This window comes from Eublepharis macularius, chromosome 4 (genome assembly GCF_028583425.1).
Source record: "Eublepharis macularius isolate TG4126 chromosome 4, MPM_Emac_v1.0, whole genome shotgun sequence".
Lineage (NCBI taxonomy): Eukaryota > Metazoa > Chordata > Lepidosauria > Squamata > Eublepharidae > Eublepharis > Eublepharis macularius.
The window spans coordinates 47,945,968-47,965,386 of record NC_072793.1 but is presented as its reverse complement, the minus strand read 5'-3'; the positions used below and the strand labels follow the sequence as shown (position 1 = coordinate 47,965,386).

General features: G+C 46.8%; 2 protein-coding genes across 3 annotated transcripts in view; both read right to left on the bottom strand.

The window, feature by feature from the left end:
* Positions 1-4,626: 4,626 nt before the first annotated feature.
* SAMD1 (sterile alpha motif domain containing 1) lies at positions 4,627-12,286 on the bottom strand. Of its 2 annotated transcripts, none has more exons than XM_054975296.1 (5): positions 11,426-12,286; positions 9,846-10,227; positions 9,159-9,249; positions 8,178-8,286; positions 4,627-6,560 (listed from the first exon to the last, which is right to left on the bottom strand). In XM_054975296.1, exons 1-5 carry the CDS (start codon positions 12,140-12,142, stop codon positions 6,402-6,404), a joined length of 1,458 nt encoding a protein of 485 aa, XP_054831271.1. In that variant the 5' UTR covers positions 12,143-12,286; the 3' UTR covers positions 4,627-6,401. The 2 variants fall into 2 exon arrangements, with proteins under 2 accessions (XP_054831271.1, XP_054831272.1); XM_054975297.1 differs by having other exon boundaries at positions 9,846-10,224.
* A 4,949-nt stretch (positions 12,287-17,235) lies between these two features.
* Positions 17,236-19,419, bottom strand: part of LOC129327293 (cAMP-dependent protein kinase catalytic subunit alpha) — a 67,905-nt gene continuing 65,721 nt past the window's right edge. The window contains exon 10 of the mRNA XM_054975806.1: positions 17,236-19,294. Within this exon, the coding sequence (XP_054831781.1) occupies positions 19,169-19,294 (126 nt within the window). The 3' untranslated portion in view covers positions 17,236-19,168. The remainder of the gene's footprint in view (positions 19,295-19,419) is intronic.

Below are 19,419 nucleotides of genomic sequence, written 5' to 3'. Positions count from 1 at the left end.
ACAGATGACCCTTGTGGTACCTTCTAGATCTATGATTCTATGAAAATGATCAGGCTTTAGAAAATATAACATATGAGTATCATAGTTAATGTAGCAGCATCTCGCTGTCACCCACCCACCTTGCCCTAATTGACAAAAGCACAGCTGCATGTTAAAGGAGGCAAAATGGATTTAGGCAGCAAATCCCTGTGTGGGAGAAAGTTCTATTGTACAATCCTTTCTAGAATTTGCTCTTGCAAATTCCTCAAAAGTAAAGCAGCATTTTTTAAAGTTTGTGAGAACATCTATAAGAGCTTGCCCTGCCTCTGGCTTCCCCTTTGCTCTACATGGCCCAGACTCAAAACCAACACATTTTATATGGTGTTCAGCCTACAGCTCTCCCTGTCTCCTGGAAAGGACTGCCCTGACATAAGGTGAACAGAGAAGCTGTAGGAAGATTTTCCTGTCCTCCCCTCACCTTTTTAAATTGTCTTCAAGACCCAGCAGCAAATACAATTGTAGTATGACTGCATGGCAAACAACACTGACTGTGATCCAGGAGAAGTCTGCTGGGGTTACCTGTAGAGCACAAAGCACAGCTCAGGCACCAGTGAAAAATGAACAACCAAACCTCAGCCCCACAGACACTCTGCTGTTTCTGACTGAGCAAATGAGTCAGCATGCATTCGCCTGTGGTTACCAGTAATCTTCTAATAAACCCCTTCAGCTATTTTTCTAGCATGGAAACATGTGACTGAAAAGCTAGGTTATTCAAGCAGAGAGCAGTAGGAAGCCATATCTCGGGTGGAATGGAAGAGTAACAGTACAGTACCACCATCAGGAACTTCATGTGTGCGCCACGTATGTTGAATGTCCAATGCACCAGCAAGATGGGAGAAAAGTGCTCAGTCATTCTTTGGCATGATGTAACCAAAACAGAGAGCATCACGAAATTAGTCAAATTAGCCAAAGAGATATCATGAAAACTAACTAGCAACACCAATAAAGAGTACTACTACTAATTATTTACTAGACCAATCCAAAATGTAATTCGTCATTTGTATCTACAGAATTTCAAAGTATATCAATTATATCTCCTAGATTATATCAATATCCACGCACACACAACCAACCACACCTCAGCTGCCACAATTAGCAGTACAATGCGTTAACCAATTAAGAGAGATCACATAAAGTGCTAAATGCAAATACCTATATTCATACAGTATCAGTAATATTATAATAAAGTGCAATTGTTGAGGTATGTTCATTCAAGCACATTGTGTCTCCCCAAACCTATCAAAGTTCGATAATAATCTGCAAAAGAGTGGACCGCTCCTTCCCTGGTGACACCCACGGGCTGCTTTTTTGCAGATTATCGAACTTTTATAGGTTTGGGGAGACACAATGTGCTTGAATGAATATATCTTAACAATTGTACTTTATTATAATAATATTACTGATACCGTATGAATATAGGTATTTGCACTTAGCACTTTATGTGATCTCTCTTAATTGATTAATGCATTGTACTGCTAATTGTGGCGGCCGAGGTGTGGTTGGTTGTGTGTGCGTGGATATTGATATAATCTAGGAGATATAATTGATCTACTTCGAAATTCTGTAGATACAAATGACGAATTACATTTTGGATTGGTCTAATAAATAATTAGTAGTAGTACTCTTTATTGGTGTTGCTAGTTAGTTTTCACGATATCTCTTTGGCCAATTCTTTGGCATGAAGCAGCAGAGCACCCCCTTTCCCCGATGGGATTTCTCACACACCCTGAGAAGCTTCCTGTTGTTGTAAATCCTGTCATGAGCCACAGGATCCATCCTCTATTAATGTTCACCGCTAAGACATACATGAAGATTCAGAGTAGAAAATGTTCAAAGAGAAGCTGGATCGAATGCAAAGGCCCATGCAGTCCAGCATTTTTGGTCCTTGCAGTTGCTACCCCAAGGAAGCCGGCAAGCAGAACATAAAGGCAACCCGCCCCGCCCCGGGCCAGGAATGGATTCAGAAGCACAGTGCATTTGGAGTAGGAAGCTACATGAAGCTACCAGGACTAATACCCACTGATAAAATGCCCACTTTGGAGCTAGAGTATTTTTTGGCTACAAAGGTGGTGCATGACTGGGTAGCAGTAGCCACCATGGAATCCTAACCCCATACATGCTGATCTTTCTTTCGATGTTATAGAACTACGGAAGCACATTTGGCAACCAAATAGGGATTATCTAAAGGTGCACAACTGCAGATGAGCCACATACAGTCCTGTAGCTGAAAAATCCCCCTGGAAACCAGAACATCCTAGAGTGTCCTTATTCAAACAGGGATCTGAAGCACAGTAGGAAAGCTGCACACATTGAGCCTAAATTTCCCATCCACTTGTCCCCCTTTTTACTATGAACCAATATTTCCCCTCCAATGCTGATCCTGGGGGATAGGGGACCCCAGCAATAGCATGGAGTGAGCTGGAGGTCTGCAACAGGAGAGGAAAATGGGGGGGGGGAATCACATACGTGGGGTTTTCAAGGCAAGAGACTGCCAGAGGTAATTTGCCGTTGCTTGCCTTTGTGTAGTGACCCTGGACTTTCTTGGTAGTCTCCCATCCAGCTACTAACCAGGGCCAAGACTGCTTTGCTTTCAAAATCTAGCTAGTCTGAGCTATCCAGGTCATGGCATCTGTAGCAGCACTGACCACTTCTACAACTTGCTCTTCCCCATACTGGCTTGTGCTGCTTGAGCTACTTTTCCTTCCTAAAAGGAAAAGTATTACTTGCATGTTGGAGGGACAAAGTACAAATACAGTGACTGAGTAAATGTCCAAGGAAACAATATCTGGTCCATTTTACTCCCTGATCTCCATGAGGTTTTAAAAAAATATTGACACTTTAGAGTATTTTTTTTTAAAAAAAAAATCCACAAGCCTTTCCCACTCCAAAACCACATAAGCAGGGAAATTTGGTGCAAGGCTGTGCAACTGCTACATTTAAAGTCAAACCCACGAGACTGCCTCCAGCCCACTCCAAGTGTGAACCCTTCATCCCTGCCCTTGCTTAATTCTACCCCACTTCCCGCTCATGGGGACCCAAAGCAGCTTACAGCATTGCTCTCCCTCCGTCAGTTTTATCCTCATTGCCCGCTGAAGTTGGTTAGGCTGAGTATGTGTGATGGGCCCAAAGTCATCCTGTGAGCTTCCATGGCAGACTGGATTTGAACCTGACTCTCCCAGATCCTAGTCCAACACTCCAACTGCTACACTACATGATCCCCGCCTTTCATGTGTATTCCTTCTGTTCTTCTACATCCGCTTTCAGCGTCACATGCAACTGTTGCAAACCCTAGATTAAGAAAATTAATTAATCCCAAATAAAAACAGATTCTCGAATAGAGGGGCCTGCACATTTTAACCAGGGTCAGCAACTATCACACATAAGCTAGGGGAATTTGTGCATAATGAGGAAGTGCAAATAATCCCATGGCCCAATTTCAGAACTCTGCTTCCAGCATTATGTTCAAACCAAGCTTCAAGTTTGGTTGGAACAGAGCAATGAAATAGAATGGTTACTGAAAACATTTGTTCAGCTGTTAAGAACATAAGAGCCCTGCTGGATCAGACCTGTGATCCATGCACTCCAGTATCTTGTCTCAAACAGTGACCAACCAGTTACTATGGAGGGACAACAACAGGGCACAGAGGCTGAGGCCTTCATCTGAAATTGCCTCTTGCTGCTGGTATTCAGAGGTTCACTGCCTCTGAATATGGAGTTTCCTTTTAGTTACCATGGCTTGTAGCCACTGATAGGCCTTTCCTCCATGTTGATATTGCTGCTTCTAATAATCTGCCAGATTTCGCCTTAGTCACTGGTGCTTATCATGCCTTCTGTAGATGGATTAGAGAGCTACACAGGATCAACATAAAAAACTAATTAATGTGCTGATTCCAAGTTAAGTCTGCTTCTTCAGTGGATTTAGAACATGTTGAATCTTACGAATGATTCAACTAATATTCACACTGTAACTCAGCACATTCTTGGCCATCTTTTTTTGTGGCACATTTCCCAGACTCGTTAATGTCATGACCTAGGCATATACTGCACCATTCACCGGACTACTTCCACAAACTACTCAAAAAAGGTCAGTGCATATACAAGAATGACCATGTATATAGTATCCCTGGAACTATACTGAAATGTATACTTGGCCTGAAAAATGTATGCATGACCATGAAGCCCTAGCAGCCTTTTCACAGACTAACCAGAGCACGCTCACGGTACACTTGTGAAGCTGTCTTGAACTCCTCCTTGCACTGAAATGTTTAAGACAAGTACAGGCCCCACTGAGATAATTTGCAAAGCATTGCACGGGAGCCGCCTCATTCCCTTTTGTCCATTATGACCACATCTGCCCTTTTCAGATTCATATCTGCCCCCCCCCCGCCCCATTCTGCTGGGAGTCAATGGCACGGAACAGGAACCAAAAGCACATCCCAGTTCCACAGCCCCGTTTTTTTTCCTCCAATAGAGCAGAGTGAACGCACCCACCCTGGATCCTACAGCATATGATTTCCTAACATCAGTCTTAAGCATCTGGTTACCAACAGAGAGAAAACATGGGTAAAAGTTGTTAGAACCCAAGAATTTTGTTTGTTTTTATTCCCAGCTCTGAACAAAATATTAGGATCCTGTGCAATAGGGGGCAACATGCAGCCAGTATGTAAGCCCCGAGGCACTTTTGTGCTACAACATTGAGAACCTCTGCTTTTAAGTTCAAACAATAAGTTTCTAGCCCTCATAGTTTCAAATTTTTGAGAATATAACTTCAGTGTGCTCCTGTGTAACTAGGCACTGCTCCAGACATGAATACAGTGCCTGCTTACCTAGCCATAATACTATGTTTCTGGGGTGCAAGTGAACAGGGCATCAGCAACCCCCTGTACCGACTGATCCTAACACTGTATTCACCAACACGCCCACATTCTAAATGTAACCCATTGGTCATGGCTGCTGAATAAGGAACCCTGGCAGTTGCAGCGTAGAAAGTTCCCAATAGTTTTGCAAAGTTCCAGCTCCTATGGTCTTTTCAAGGATACTTCAAGCTGGTATACAGAGGCTTCCTAAGCAATTAAATTCTGTGCAGTGTGTTTCCAGCATAGCCAAGGCGGCTCATATTTTACTATTGCTCTTACAATTTATCTAGATGGGCTTGGCCTGTTTTAAACAAGAGAAGACTCATTTCCAGTGCTACAGGAGTAGCAAAACCAAGCACCATATTTTGAAAAAAGAACAGAGCTACTGATCAGTTCCTATTCCTCCTTTAGTCCTCCAAGTTTTTACACTGCTGATATATGATCTGTAATGGCTCCCATAAGAATACAGTTTGAGCTGTGCCATACATACAGTGTTAATTGCACCATGACCAGTCCTTTTCCAAACATTTCATTCCAGACTTTCCTGTGATTGTGCAACAGCTACTGCACATGTAATGTGCATTTTTAAAAAAACAACAACTCAGTTTTCCCAATTGATCACAGTGGCACATGTTAAGTCAGATCTTTTGGATACTTCTCCCAACTTTGGGCTAATCAGAAAGATTTCTATTCTTATCGTTCCTCGACGTCTCTCTTCTTAAAACCAGATAGCAAACAGCACCAGATAATCACCCCCTAGAGCTGAAGGCTGGACGGAGGACTTCTACCTCCCTTAGACACTAATTAATTTTAGCCATTCCAATGTCCCTTCTGGAGGGCTAACAGGTCTAGAAATACTAAACCAAGTGTGTGTTTTTTTCAGTTTAAATATTTATATTTTTAAAAAATGGGAAGAAAAAAAAGCAATTGACTCCAGGCAACAACCATGAAAATTGGAAGAAAAGCCTAACAAACAGAAAGAATAAAAAGATACTTGATTAAAACCTCTTGACTCCTCCAGCAGGTTGTCTTGCCAATCACAGCAAGGAGGGAGGGAGCAGCTGGGACCATCAAGTGCTACTGTGGGAGGGCCGGGAGGAGCTGAAGCACAAGTTATCTCCATTAAATTGAGGTGGAGAGTGGAGAGAAGCAGGACTGCATCTCTCCACCCTCTCCTGAAACAGACAATGCACTATGGCGAGTGAGAAGCTGAGGAGTTACAACACACACAGGATGGGAGAAGGAAGGGGTTTTGCAGTCCTCCCACCCTGGCCGTCTCTCTCTCTCTCTCTCTCTCTCTCTCTCTGGGCAATCGGGATATAGAAGCCACAAAGCTGGGGTCATCATTTCTGCCCCCCTCCTCTCGCAATGTCTGATCAAAGCTCTTGCCATTCCCACATAGCTGATGTCTTGCTTGCATGGAGGCAGAGGAAGGCTGAAATGGCTGAGACAGTAGCGACTGGCGAAGTCCCCCATCCCCCCCTTTGCAAGCTGTGCCCATTTGCCTCAGCCCATGAACGAGTCACCCTCATCCTCCTCAAAGTGACACTGCTGCAGCACTTTGATGTGATACTCGTAGATCTTGAGCGCAGGTCCAAGACGGATAGACAAGCCTGTCAACACGTCGGTGCGCTGCATCAGCAACAGAGACTTCCCATCGATCTCCTGTAGGGGGAGCAGCACAGGCACAACAGGTTAGTGTAAGAGGGCACAGTTCTTTCAAGGAAGAGAAAGACAACAGCAGAGATCTAGGTAGGATGAGCTGACTTGAGAGGAACTGGGCGAGAACATCTACCTTATAAATGTGATAGGTCAGGCATTCTAAAAATGCAGCTGTCTACAATTGCTCCTTAAATTTTATGCGCATTTACAGCATCCCATAGTCTCTGTTAGTAACTATATATAAATGTTATCATTGCTGTATTATTTTCTTTAAGAATTAAAACAGCTCCATTGGCTTAATAGCCAGCAACCAAAGGATACACCAAAATAAGGACTCATTTTCCAGAAAATGCTTCTGTAAGCCTTTAGGCAGAAGGAGTTTCTGGGTAACCACGTGCCCTGACCTGGTTAGCCCAGGAGAGCCTGAATCTTAAAAGCTAAGCAGGGTCAGCCTTGAATAGTAATTGGATGGAAGACCTCCAACGAAGACCAGGGTTGCAGAGACGGCAAACCACCTCTGCTAGTATCTTGCCATGAAAACCCCACCAGGGGTCACCATAAGTCAACTATGACTTGAGGGCAAGACTTCAGGGACCAGAAGAACATAACACACGGGAAGCATTAAGACAACACTCTCTGTTGACCCTAATAGTTACAGGAAATACAGCAGCATGGATCTAAAGAGTGGTCCAATGATGCCCACAGAGAGTACCCAGCCAACAAAATGTACATCTGTATTCAGAACCCTTGGAGAATAGTACTGTGACCTGAGTTTGGCCTCTGCCATGGATGCTCCTGGGCAAGGTCATCTGTAGGTGCCACAGGGCAAAGCACAGAGCCTTGATCAAAGCAAGGGGCTGGAGAACCAAATTCATACTAAGCTACAACCCCACCCCTCGCCCCCATAAAGTTGCTTTATACCGTTGGTCTATGAAGTTCAGTGTTGTGTACACTGACAAACAATGGTCTCTCCAGGGTCTGTCTGAGTCATTCATACCACCTACTCCCTGATCCTTTTAACTGATGATGCTGGAGATGGAACCTAGGGCCTTCCACATGCAAAACAGATGCTCCATCACTCAGCCCCTCCCTAAACATTCCAGACTGTGGGCCAATGAGAACCCTGCTTGGAGGATTGAGGAGGGGCAAAACGAGACAGAATCTGGAAGGTACACAAGTAAACATCAGAATCGCTGCAGATTTTTCCAGGGCTGATCTCAGGGGAAATGGTTTTACTGTGCACAGTGTTGACTGGCTAGGGACTGTGACATTGCAATCAAAGCTATAATTTTTTTTAAAAAAAAATTGAACATGCCTTTTGGAATGCGAAATATTAAACTGAATGAAGGTGCATGCACCACTTATATTTTTGGAGCAAGGCAGTCAAGAGCTGGAATGTGTCTTTTAGAAAGTAAAGGCAAGATTAAGTCAGGCTCACCCTACGTGATAAAATGCTGTGGCAAGTTCTGTTTTGAGCTAAGCTTGCATTTTGCTTTTGAAGCAGGCAGCCTTTGCCACCCCTGCTCTCTAACAGGGAAGGCCTGGCCCATCAGGACATTATACATGCCCAGAGCTCGGCGTCAACATAAATCCCAAATCTTCCTCTCCATGGGTTCTCACCTGCTCTTGAAAGGCAGATGCTTGCTCCGCAAACCCAGCTTCTGTGAAATAATCCACCACGTCACTGACAGTCCATTCCACTGGGTCAGAAGGTTTTTCCTTCACTGAGCTAGGAGGAGAAAGGCGAAGAAAGGAGAGAGAGAATTCAGACCCACATGAGGACCCGGCCCCACTCGTCAGCAGGGGAATAGGAGAAAGATCCACATGCACAAGGGACCAGCTGATAGAACGGATCCACCTCAAGTTGGTCCTGCAAGTCGCCTGTACAAAGCTCTAGCCAGCCTACAACGACACCTCCATGACCCACCTCCCCAGAGGGAATATTCCCAACAGGAGGTCTCCAGTGGCATCACCACACAGTTAATTCATGCGTTACTCTCTGAGTGAGGATACGCAAGTATTGCAACCAGATGTCACGTCTTCTAGAATACAGAAAAGAGAAGGCCTGCTTCCTCTAGCAGACAGCACAAATGGTGGCAGCTGCAGAGGCATGCACAACTAGCTCCCCACCCCCCACCCCCGCCCAGTCTTGCCCCATGTTCGCAGAAATCAGAAAAGATGCTCCTGCTGCCACCATACATTGGCCTGGTTTTTGGCAGCTGTAGCTCCTCACTCAGGCAGTAACTTCCATTTCCTGACCACGCAACAGGTAAGAGATGCTACTGCCAGAGTGAGCCAAGTACTGTTGCCCTTAAAAACTAAGCACTGTTGGCACCACTAAGTACTGACTGGTGCAGTCAAACAGCACCACCTTCACTTCTATGCATATGGGACAACGCCAGGTGGTGAGCTAGTCTTGCAAGCTCCTCCAGATGCCACCTGTATCCACTGATAGGAGAAAGGAGGCCGCTTCCTTTTTCTAGAGTTAAAAAAAAGCAAAAGAAAAGTGGAGGGGAATTCAAATACGCACAATTCCTCATTAAGAGGACGTGTGAACTGCTCCCCTTAAAGAAGAATTTTCCACACTAGGCCAAGACTTACGTGCAGCTGAATGGTCTCCCATCTGCCTGGATGCCAGGTCTCCCAGGAGAGGATGGCACCGAGGGCTCAGAACCTGCAACAGCTGGTGACACTGGGGGAGAAAGAGCAAAATGGAAAGTGGTCTTGGTCTGGTTTAACTTACAGGCTTTAACCAGTTCATGGATGAAACCAGAAAGTGTATGAAGCACAGGGGTGAGGGCTTCATTGGCTTTCCTGAGGCTGGGTAGAAGAATTTTTAAAAAGCTGGCTCTTTCAAAGAAGTGAGTTCTTCTGACTCACAAAAACTCACGCTGTTATAAATGTTGTTGGTCGTTAAGTTGCCTCTGGGCTTCTATTTTATTTTGCTATAATAGACTAACACAGCTACCCCTCTGGGAAGAAAAATGCCAGCCAAATTAGTTTCAAATCTCAGCCCACATATGCTCTGCCAGTGCATTCTACCCAATGCCCCAGTCTCCTTCCATCCCATTGACTAGCCTAGTTTTGGGCTCACAGCCACACTTTTAATTACAGAATTACCTCAGGGGTACAAGAAAAATGGCCCACTCCAAGAATAGCCCTGTCATGACCATCTCTAACAGTTCCACCATCAGGATCTTCTGCCACATACACCCCTTCCCCCCATCCGCTGGCCAATGGCCCTCCTTAACTCCAGGCCACTCCCACTTGCAGTCGCCTGCCCCATACCTGCTCTGTCTGGCTGCTGATAGGTGGTGCCATCCTTCTTGCTGCCCCCCAGATGCTGACAGGCACTTTCTCCAGGCCAAGAGGCCCTGGTATGACATCGCTCATTTCCTTCATGGTGGGGATGCTCGGATCCTTTGTTCAAGGAGTGCTCCTCAAGGGAGCGCAGGTCTCTGGGGAGGACACTGCTGGGTGGGATGTCTTTCCCATCATGCTTGCTGTCTTTACAGTCCCCGTTCAGCTGGCCTATCCCTGATCGGCTGTAGTTGCTGGCCTCATAATCTTGGGCGACCTCTGAACCTTCAGACATGGTGGAGACTTCATCTTCCTCCTCCTCCTCCTCCTCCTCCTCCTCCTCTTCACCTTTGGCCTCCTCACCTGCCTTCTATGGACATCAAAAAGACTGAATCAAAACCAAATTCCTGGCCCTGCTTTTGCAATTCCTGCTCTCCGTTCCCAATTGTGGCCTGGTCAGTTACCTTTAGCGCAAATCTTTCCAAGCCAAGTCTTAAACATGCCCCTCTTTGGAAAGGATGCTCTAATTTCTGTTTCAGCATAACTTCTTTGGGGCAGATGATGCTCTAGGATCATAGACACTAAGGCAAAACTCTACCATGCTATGCTCAATGGGTCCTTGAAACAAAAGAAAGAACCTCCGGAACCAGGAAGAATATTGAAACCAAGTAAGAGAAAACCACCACCATCTCTCCACCTTCTTCTGGAGTGCAGATCTGCCTGTATTTATAAAACTCGTAACTTTACTGCCCTTGTGTCCAAAAGTTTAGCAAAACTACAAAGAAAAGGCCTTCTTTTTGACTAGGCAGCAGTTGTGTCTTACCCCTTGGCCAATGCCAGGTTCTTTACTGGATTGGCTCGCCCGCCAGAGCTGGCCACCCCCCCTCCCGGACCGACGCCACATGATTCTTCCCCTGGAGCTCCCCCAGCCTATCACATTTGCACTCATTCGCTTACTGCTCCCCCCACCTCCCGACCTTCCTGGAGGTTGCAGAACCCTTTAGGTCAAAGCACAGACTGTCTCTTTGTTCTGTGTTTATCCGGAGCCTGGTACGGCGGCGCGTGCGTGCGCGTTAGTCCCGGGCCCTCCGCGGCCACAAACTTCTGCTCCTGAGGGGCCACAGGCAGGTGCGCGGCGCTCCAGCAGGGGCGTCGAAGGGCTTGTGTCAACTCCCGCAGCCGCTGGGATAAGCCGCTCGGCCGACTAACCCTTTCCCAGAATACTTCGGAACTGCACGGGCGAATATTGCCCCGTTTCAAAGGCAGGCACCAATCCTAGCGCCCCCTCTGGTGCCAGGCTGATTTGATTGGGCGCTCCCCGGCACACGCACACCTGCCCAGGCGCCCGCCGACAACCTTTCGGGGGCTGGGCGCCGTCGGCCGCTCGGCGCCGCCCCTCCCCCAAGTCTTGGGGCCCCCTGCGCGCGCACGCCCAGCCCTCCGCTTCCGTCCTGGGGAGCCTCACCTGTTCCCCTCCGCGCGTGCCTCCCCGGCCCCCGCCACACACGGCCGCCGCCGCCCGCCCTCCCCCGCCCCGCCCCCCCCGGCGCGCCCCGGCGGCCCCTCACCTTGTTCCTGTACGCCCTGGCGTTGGGGGCCCGGGCCTGCGCGCCTCTCTCCGCCCTGGGCAAGGCGACGTTGTTGCTGCCGCCGCCGCCGCCGCCGCCGCCGCCGCCACCCAAGCGGGTCCTCTCCAGCCTCTCCTCTTGGAGCAGCCCCTGCGCTCGGCCTCGAGTCACCCGGCCGCCCCCCGGCGCGGCGCCGTCGCCGCCGAAGTAGCGCACGATTTCTCGCAGGCTAACGGGGGAGGGCTCCTCCGGGGCTGGGGGCGGCGGCGGTCGCTCCCGTCCGGTCCGACGAGGAGGCGGCGGAGGAGGCGGCGGCGGCGGCGCGGCTGGCTCTGCGCGAGGCGCTGCACGCTGGGAGGACCGGGGCGTCGCGGTGGCGGCGGGAGCGCTGGGCGGGGAAGTGCGGGCCGGCCGCTGCGGGGCCGCCGGGCTGGCGGCGGGCGCTCCGCCTCGCCGGGGCGGCTGGACCCGCGCAGCGTTGCGGTACGAGATGCTTCCCTTGTAGCTGACGCGGAGCACGGCGCGCTGCTGGATGAGCTTTTCCAGCTCGGCGCGGGTGCGCTCCGGCTCCGGGCCGTGCCGCCGGCGCACCATGCGGCAGATGCGCTCCAGGTCCGGGCGCGCCTTGCGCGAGCGCAGCGAGTCGATGGTGTCCAGGATCCACTCTTGGTAGCGCGGCGCCTCCTGGCCCGGGGGCGGCGGCGGGGGCCCGGCCATAGTGCTGCCGCCTCCCCCGGGGCTTCGCTGCCCCCGCGCGCCGCTCCGCCTTGGCCTCAGCCCTCGCCCGCCCGGCGCGAAACTGGACCCTCCGCCCGGCAGGCGCTGCTGCTGCTGGAAGCGGTGGCGCGCGGGCTGGTCCGGGCAGCGCGAGCTCCTCCCTCCCTTCCCCCAGTCGCACGCGCCGCCGCCTCCACCACCGCCCGAGCGGGACCCGCAGCCGCTTAAGGAGGCGCTGTTGCCTCCCGTAGCCTCCCTACACTTGGCGGCTTAAGGTGGAGCAGGAGAATTCCCTCCGTCCCCGTAGCGGCCGCGCCAAAGAGCGCTTTCTGGGCGCCGTAGGCAGAAGCGGCCCTGGGAAAGACGCGAATCTGCTCCATTTATAGCAGCAGGAGTTGATTCCGCTGGGAAGTGAGAGAGAAGTTTTTTTTCTGGGCCAGCTTTTCGCCGGCAAGGCTTAGATTTGCCTTCTCAGCCCCTTAATTTCCCCGAATGGCAAAGCCTCGCCTCTTCGAACCTTCATCCCCCACCCGAATCAATCCGGCCGCCCGGCCCCGGTTGTTTTCACCACCGTAGCAATGCCTATCGCCCCCTTATCGCGGAAGATAATGCCCTAGCTGCTCATGTATTCTTGTCTGTGTTGCCTACAGCCGCTAAATGGGAGCGTTGAAACGCGAAAGGGGTGCAGAGCCTCTGCTGAAAGAACGGGTCTGGGGCGGGCGGAGGGGAAGTCTGCTGGCTGCCACTCCTTCACTTCAGACGATTTCCCACTGCAGTCGTCCTAGGCTACACAGTTAAGGCCACCGCCCTGGGCAATTCATGGAAGTAAGCGCCGACGTTGAATGCCTTGCTTCCAAGGATCAGGCTGCACTACTTTTAGCCAGTACAACTAAATTGGCCTCCCTGCTGCTACAGATAGCCTGCCTTTCACCCAAGGCTGCCTTGTAGCGCTGGCCCGCATTTCCCTGGAAATGTAGGAAGAGAGGCCAAGCTTGAAATGGTCTGTTGCTGAGTATGTTGCACTTCCATTGCCTGTTTGGCTAGGCCCCAGGTCCTCATGAAATGACCAGGCAACAAAACATATGTGGCTGTTTATAAATGAGAATAGATCCAGAGGAGTTAGCCATGTTGAAGAGAGCTGTGGCTCTTGAAAGCTTATGCTACAATAAAGTTGGTTAGTCTTAAAGGTGCTACTGGACTCTTTGCTATAAATGAGTAAACGTGATCAGCTACAGCCCATGGCCAAAACATTTATTTAATTTACGTTATTTATAGTCCACCTTTCTTATTGTAACTCTAGACAGGTTACACAGCATAAGAGGTATAGGTGTTAGAAAGGTGAGGGTTCACTGAACAGGGAGCTGAAATCTTACCAGCTCTATTATAAAATCAAGTGCTGGAGACTGTGTTTACTGTTGACGTAAGTGGAAAAATGATTGTTTGAGGCTGCACTGATACATGTACTCTGTACTCAACCTGAAATCCTTTATAGCTGTGAACAACAAAAAAAAGTAAAAGCATCCCAGATTTGTTTCCATCTCTTGGCAATGATAGGCCTCACAATGAACACAACATAGCACCTATCATTATTGAAACAGCCAACGACTAACTCAACTGATGCCACATCTCTTCCCATTCTATTGATTTTTCGTCATGCCTACCTGCTCATGAGCCTTAATTGACTAACACCCCTGGATTCTTCTTATGGGATCCATTTTCCATAAACTGCAGCTAACCCTTTGGTATTAATGGCTAACACTACAAGCATTTTCCTTGCTTCGAACCACCACACCCTCCTCAGCAGGTGCTACGTAAATTATAAAGTTGCTTTCCAACATTTGGATATAATCTGGCATTACAAAAAGTCAGCATGTAGCTGGGCAGATAAAAGGACTATATGTAACTAGGAGGAGGCTTGGTTCTCAGAGAGATCCCATACTGGGGCTATATTGCACTGATGCTAAGAACCCCACTGCACTATAACAGGAGTATTTGCAATGCACAAGTCCTTTCTGCTGCATTATAACAGCAGCAGCACTATTAATGATAATCTTTTTTGTGCCTGCAGCAAGGAAGAAAAATTCCTCTTTGAACTTAATGGCACTCCTTGCTCATCTATTGTGGATAGTCCCTGTGAGTTAAGATGGCAATGTAAAACTTTGCCCTCTAAACTTGTGCATTTGTTGTGCTATGTGAAATCATGATAGCCTCAACATAGCACAGGCCACATAGCTATGACGGGAGGACAGTCTGTAATGAAACATTCTGTTAAGCTCAAGCAAGTAGCTTGAAGAGCTATTGTGTCAGTTCCCACCTTGTTACTCATTCAGAACAATATCAAGTTTGTGTGCCTCCTTAGATTCAGTTCTTCTAATTCCGTCACATTAATCTACACCATACAGTCCTGAAACAGAGCAGAAATTTCTGTTTTTCCTAAATCATAATTTCCCCAAAACAAAACAAATACAAGATATAATAATTATGGGGGTTATAGACAACACAGGCTCCTGCCCACTCCTATTACTGATGGGAAACAGAGGCACAGGAAGGGGAAATAATGTGTCCACGTTCACAAGCTGAGTCAGCAACAGGAAGTGGTCAGGAGTGAGCTGCCTTCCAGTTCTTTTTGAGCCCTCCTCTTTCACAGCCAACAATAAAGTACTATACCATTCAGATTTTTAAAAACTACCCCATCCATATTTTAAAGACTTTTTGTCAAACTAATGAACTCTTCCAAAGCAAAGCATTTGTGCCCCAGAGGTTTTGTTTTAAAAGACTGCAGCAGAATGTATTACTCATTTAACATCTAAGTTTGAGGCTTTGCCTTAAAACCACCAGGCTTGAGGGTCCTGTTTTGTTAATGAACATTTCTAGACTCCCTGATTACTAAACATTGTGGGCCAAGCACAGCTTCTCCCGTGTGTGTAGATTTCAAATTCCGTGGACATTCACAAATGTTGAGGATGTTCAATCTAAAAAGATGTCTGCAGATTCCCCTAAAACAATGCTGCAGATTATAGATTTAGCTTTTAAATCTTGGTAATAGTTAAATGAACAAGGGGCCATTAAACTCTGTCCATTTTGTCACGCATAGTTGTTTATCTAGTGTAACAGAGCCAGTCTTAACCAAAAGGTAAAGGGGTGAGATGTGTAACAGGCAGTGGAAGAGAGTTCAAGTTTGTACTCCAACCCAAAAGAACATTCTACAGCATTATAACATCTGCATACAAGTGTTTCTGTCACAGCTAGGAGATCCTGTGTTTTGTCACAGCTATGACCAAGTGCACAACTTCTGGCCAGGCTCTTTGGGCTATAGCTTTAGCAAACTTGGTTTCATTTACATGAACATGTGTAGATAGATAATATACATAGTGATGATGTTTTCTTTTGAGCAATCCTGTTGAAATCATTTCACCTGTACTTAGGATTTCAATTTCTCCCATCTCTCTTGCTCCATTACCTAGTCAGGCAAACCCTCCCTACCTTATAAAACCACAAAGAGAATGAAATTATGTAAGAACAGGGACCAAACAGGGCATTTGAGAAGCCAGAGATATACAATAGTCTATAAAAGAGTTGAAAGAGGCTTCACATCCCATGGTGTACACAGATTTCTTTTCTTCCATTGCCACCACTGGTCAAAAAGATTTTGCAGGTTTTTGAAAGAATACAAAGACCAGCCACATCAGTTCACCAGAGGCAAAAATGGAATCCCTCTTTGTCTTCATCCTTTTGAAAAATATTATCTTCAGCATTGGATTAGAAAATGACGATGCAGCTCTTTGCTCAGAGAAACCTTTCCTTCACGTGAATTAGACAGGTAACCGGCACACTTCAAAGATTTGTATTCCTTCATAGTGCAGCCCCTGATGTTGGATACTTGTAGAACTCGGCCTCATTTACTGTCAAAGAGGCAATTTACCCTTGTTTTCCAGTTAAACACACATCTCTCAACTCAATTGCACTAACATGTTGTATGAAAGAAGTCTAGCTCTGGTATCCTAGTGAGCTAGATTTACAAACCAGTAAATCATCAATGGGCCTTTTTTGAGTAGTCTTAAAAAGAATAACACTGTTTAAGTCAGAATTTAAGAGCTGAGCCTAGCAAAAACTTAGATTATAAAGAAAAACTATTAAGGGTTATCTTAGTCAGCTATAGCTGCTCTATACCCGTTGTGAAGTAGAAGTCTGTTATCTTTGATCAGAAATCAAGCATCAAACGTGGATGTTCAGCTATCCTGTGACATAGTGATACCTCTGGTGATTACAAGGACTAGAAATCCCGTCATGGCCACTAGCAACACAAGACTTTCTATGGTTTTAAGGGGCTTGAAAATCCTTTTGTTTTTAAATCAATTTCTGTCTTGTCTGCCTTGCCTTCAAAAGCTTGGTGGATGGATGGACGTGATTTTTGCATAATCAGGCTTCACTCAACGCCTTAATAGATTATCATCTAACTTGATAACATGTCAAAGAATTTATTTCTTGTGCAGGCAAATGTGTGCACTTATTTGCAGTGAGCATGATAAGAGCTTTCCATGGACATCAACACAGTATTCTTTATGAATACTACTAGTGAACACACATGCCTAGGGAATCCGACATCCGACAATTCTGCAAGGCTAATACAAAGCCACTGCTATAGCCCCTAATCCTTTTAATAGGTGCACTTAACTCCCCCACCAATACAATGAAACCCTCAGAATATTGAGCTTCACTTCAAGATCTTAATTGAAAAGAAGTGGTATAAAAACTGAATAAACTTCTATTGGGATTTAATATTGCTTAACAACAAAATATCCTTTAATTGGCTCTCTTGCCTAACACCCCCGTCTATGAACCTTATGGTCTATGTATTTACAAATTTTTAGGCAAGATATCCCACCCCAGGCAGGCTCTGTCAGTGGTCATCATGGAATATTATAATGGAAGTAGACAAATGTCTTCCTACAAATTATATCCTGTAACTTCCAGTGTAATTCTTTAGCATCTCCCTTTCAAATGTTTTTGGGAATCCAACTACCCCTTTTGTTCTCCCCACCACCCTACTCATTATCTTAACCCACCTTTCAGAAAAGGAATGGAACTTTTTTTTAAACAAAACTTTATTGGTAATAGTTTCAAATATGTTTACAACAAAGCACACTGTTAAAGAGGAAGTAGGGATTGTTTTAAACAAGTTTTGTTGGATTACATAGAAGTGTTTTTTTCCCAAGGCAGGGAGCAGGTGAGGATTTAACTCCCCTTCTCCCCAACCCAACAGAGGGGGCTGATGAGCTTCTTGGTAGGAAGAGGAAGATGAGGAGTAGAAGGGACAAGCAAAGCTTGTCTGCTCCTGACAGCGCTTCTGTATGTGTGATATAATTCATCTACCAATCTAAAGAAGCCTACTCTGCTCCCCAGCCATGGAAAGAATAGAAGAAAACTAAACTGGTGAGTACAGAAAGAGAGTGTGTTTGGGGTGGGATAGGTGAAAGACAGAACACAAAGAGGCATTGTATTGGAAAGAGGGAGAGGCAGAGAAGTCAGAACAGATCAATGGAGGAAATGGATTGCCCTCCCTCTACACTTGGAGCTCCCTGCACATCCATGTCTCTCAGAGGGAAGACTCTTAACAGATTCCAACTCTCATTACAATAGGGTATCTCCCTTGACAACATCTCACTGGCTTGACCAGAGTAGATGGGTCTTTCCAACACTTTGTTCCAAAAGTTCCTTTACACCAAGGCTAGGATGACCACTCACCCCTTGTCATTTGAGCATAAAAACAGAGTAGGTGCTGGAGCCTCCCCCCTCCCCCAAGAACTGGACTAAGGGAGTTTCTACCAATAGACTGGAATATCCTTGTATTACAAAACAGAGATTGCTGCTGCCTGGGCTGAGCAGATTGGAGCATATGAACCCTATGCAGTTCGCCTGCAACTCTCAAGCTTTTCAAGTACCTTGCTCCACCCTGATTGTTACCAAGAGGGACAAACCCACTCAGAACTGAAGACTAATGGTGGCAATGAGCCAGATATTGTTGATGTTCCAATAGGGGTGACTAGATCCTGCTCGTTTCTTCTCTATTCAGGCAGATACTGCAAGAATTGCCAGATGCAGCGGAACTGATTTGGGAGGCATTAGGGATGGGGGAGGGAGAAGAGAGAAGGGGAGCACATTTAGGACAAAAATCAGACAAATTTCTGGACTGCCTATCAACCAGTCACTGCCCCTCTCTTGCAGGTGTGATTATTTATGTCCCCCTCTTTTCCTAAAACAGGGTCCAAAGATCGAAAATAAAGTGTTTCTATCCAACAGAACAAATTCTTCATGCTAAAACTCAGCTGTTTTACAGAGTTAAAATTCCTGCTGAATTTCATTTAATTGTGCTGGGACAGAGCATATAAAAAGTACCCCCCTAGACTGTTAAAATCTTTTTTTTAAAGCCAGTCAACAATTTCTTGAAAGTTAATAAAAGGAGCCTGGAAAAAATAATATTGATAAAATGGCAGGGTTATCTCACAAGGGAGGTGACAAGGTTGGGCCGTTAACCCATTTAGTGTCGGTCTGAACACCAAAGTGCTATGTGGGTGTGTTTACTTCCTCTCCCCTCCTTCCCTGAAATTCTTACAATGCCCCATGAAACAAACCTTTGTAGTTGGTGATGAATGGCAAAAAATTCCCTTTCCCTCAAAAAAATATATAAAGCCACCAATAAACTAGGGACTGTCTGATTAGGGTTTGTGTATGGACTCAAGTCAGTGTGAGGAGGAAGGGAATTTGTTTAAAACCTGCCTGAGAGTGGCTGGGAGCCACCTTGTAGCTTGTGGTGGGAGGCGGATGGACTACTCAGGACTGTTGCCTTTTCCACAGCTTCAAAGTGAACTCCCCAATTCTCTTTTCTGCCCAAACAGATCCAGGTGAACTCCAACAGCCTCCCACCTCTCAAAATTAACATATAGGCAAGGAACTCTGGCCCTTGGGGCTGATCAAATTCAGCCCTTCCTTTTCCTGGGCACACGTGGCCTGCAAAGGGGGCTGACCCTAAAAATCTGCAAACTCCTTGGCACACTTCTCAGTGATGGACACCCGGATCTCCTCCTCCTCATAGTCATCAAAGTTACTTGTGTCTCCAGCTCCTTTGCACTTTGGTATAAAGGGAGCTTCCACCTGTAGAGGGAAGGGGATAAAGTGGTTATGAGTCACATCTCCATGTGTTTATGTACCATTTGCAGTGAAAATTGGGCCCCAAGTATAGTCATTAAGGTAAACCCCTTTATTAAAAAGAGTGGGAT

Excerpts from the sequence above, each read along its gene's own strand:
- SAMD1 (XM_054975296.1), bottom strand. The coding sequence starts at position 12,142 with ATGGCCGGGCCCCCGCCGCCGCCCCCGGGCCAGGAGGCGCCGCGCTAC. Across the intron at positions 10,228-11,425 it reads CCAGGGCGTACAGGAACAAG|AAGGCAGGTGAGGAGGCCAA; the intron begins GTGAGGGGCCGC and ends TGATGTCCATAG. Across the intron at positions 8,287-9,158 it reads GGGAGACCATTCAGCTGCAC|CTCAGTGAAGGAAAAACCTT; the intron begins GTAAGTCTTGGC and ends TTCTCCTCCTAG.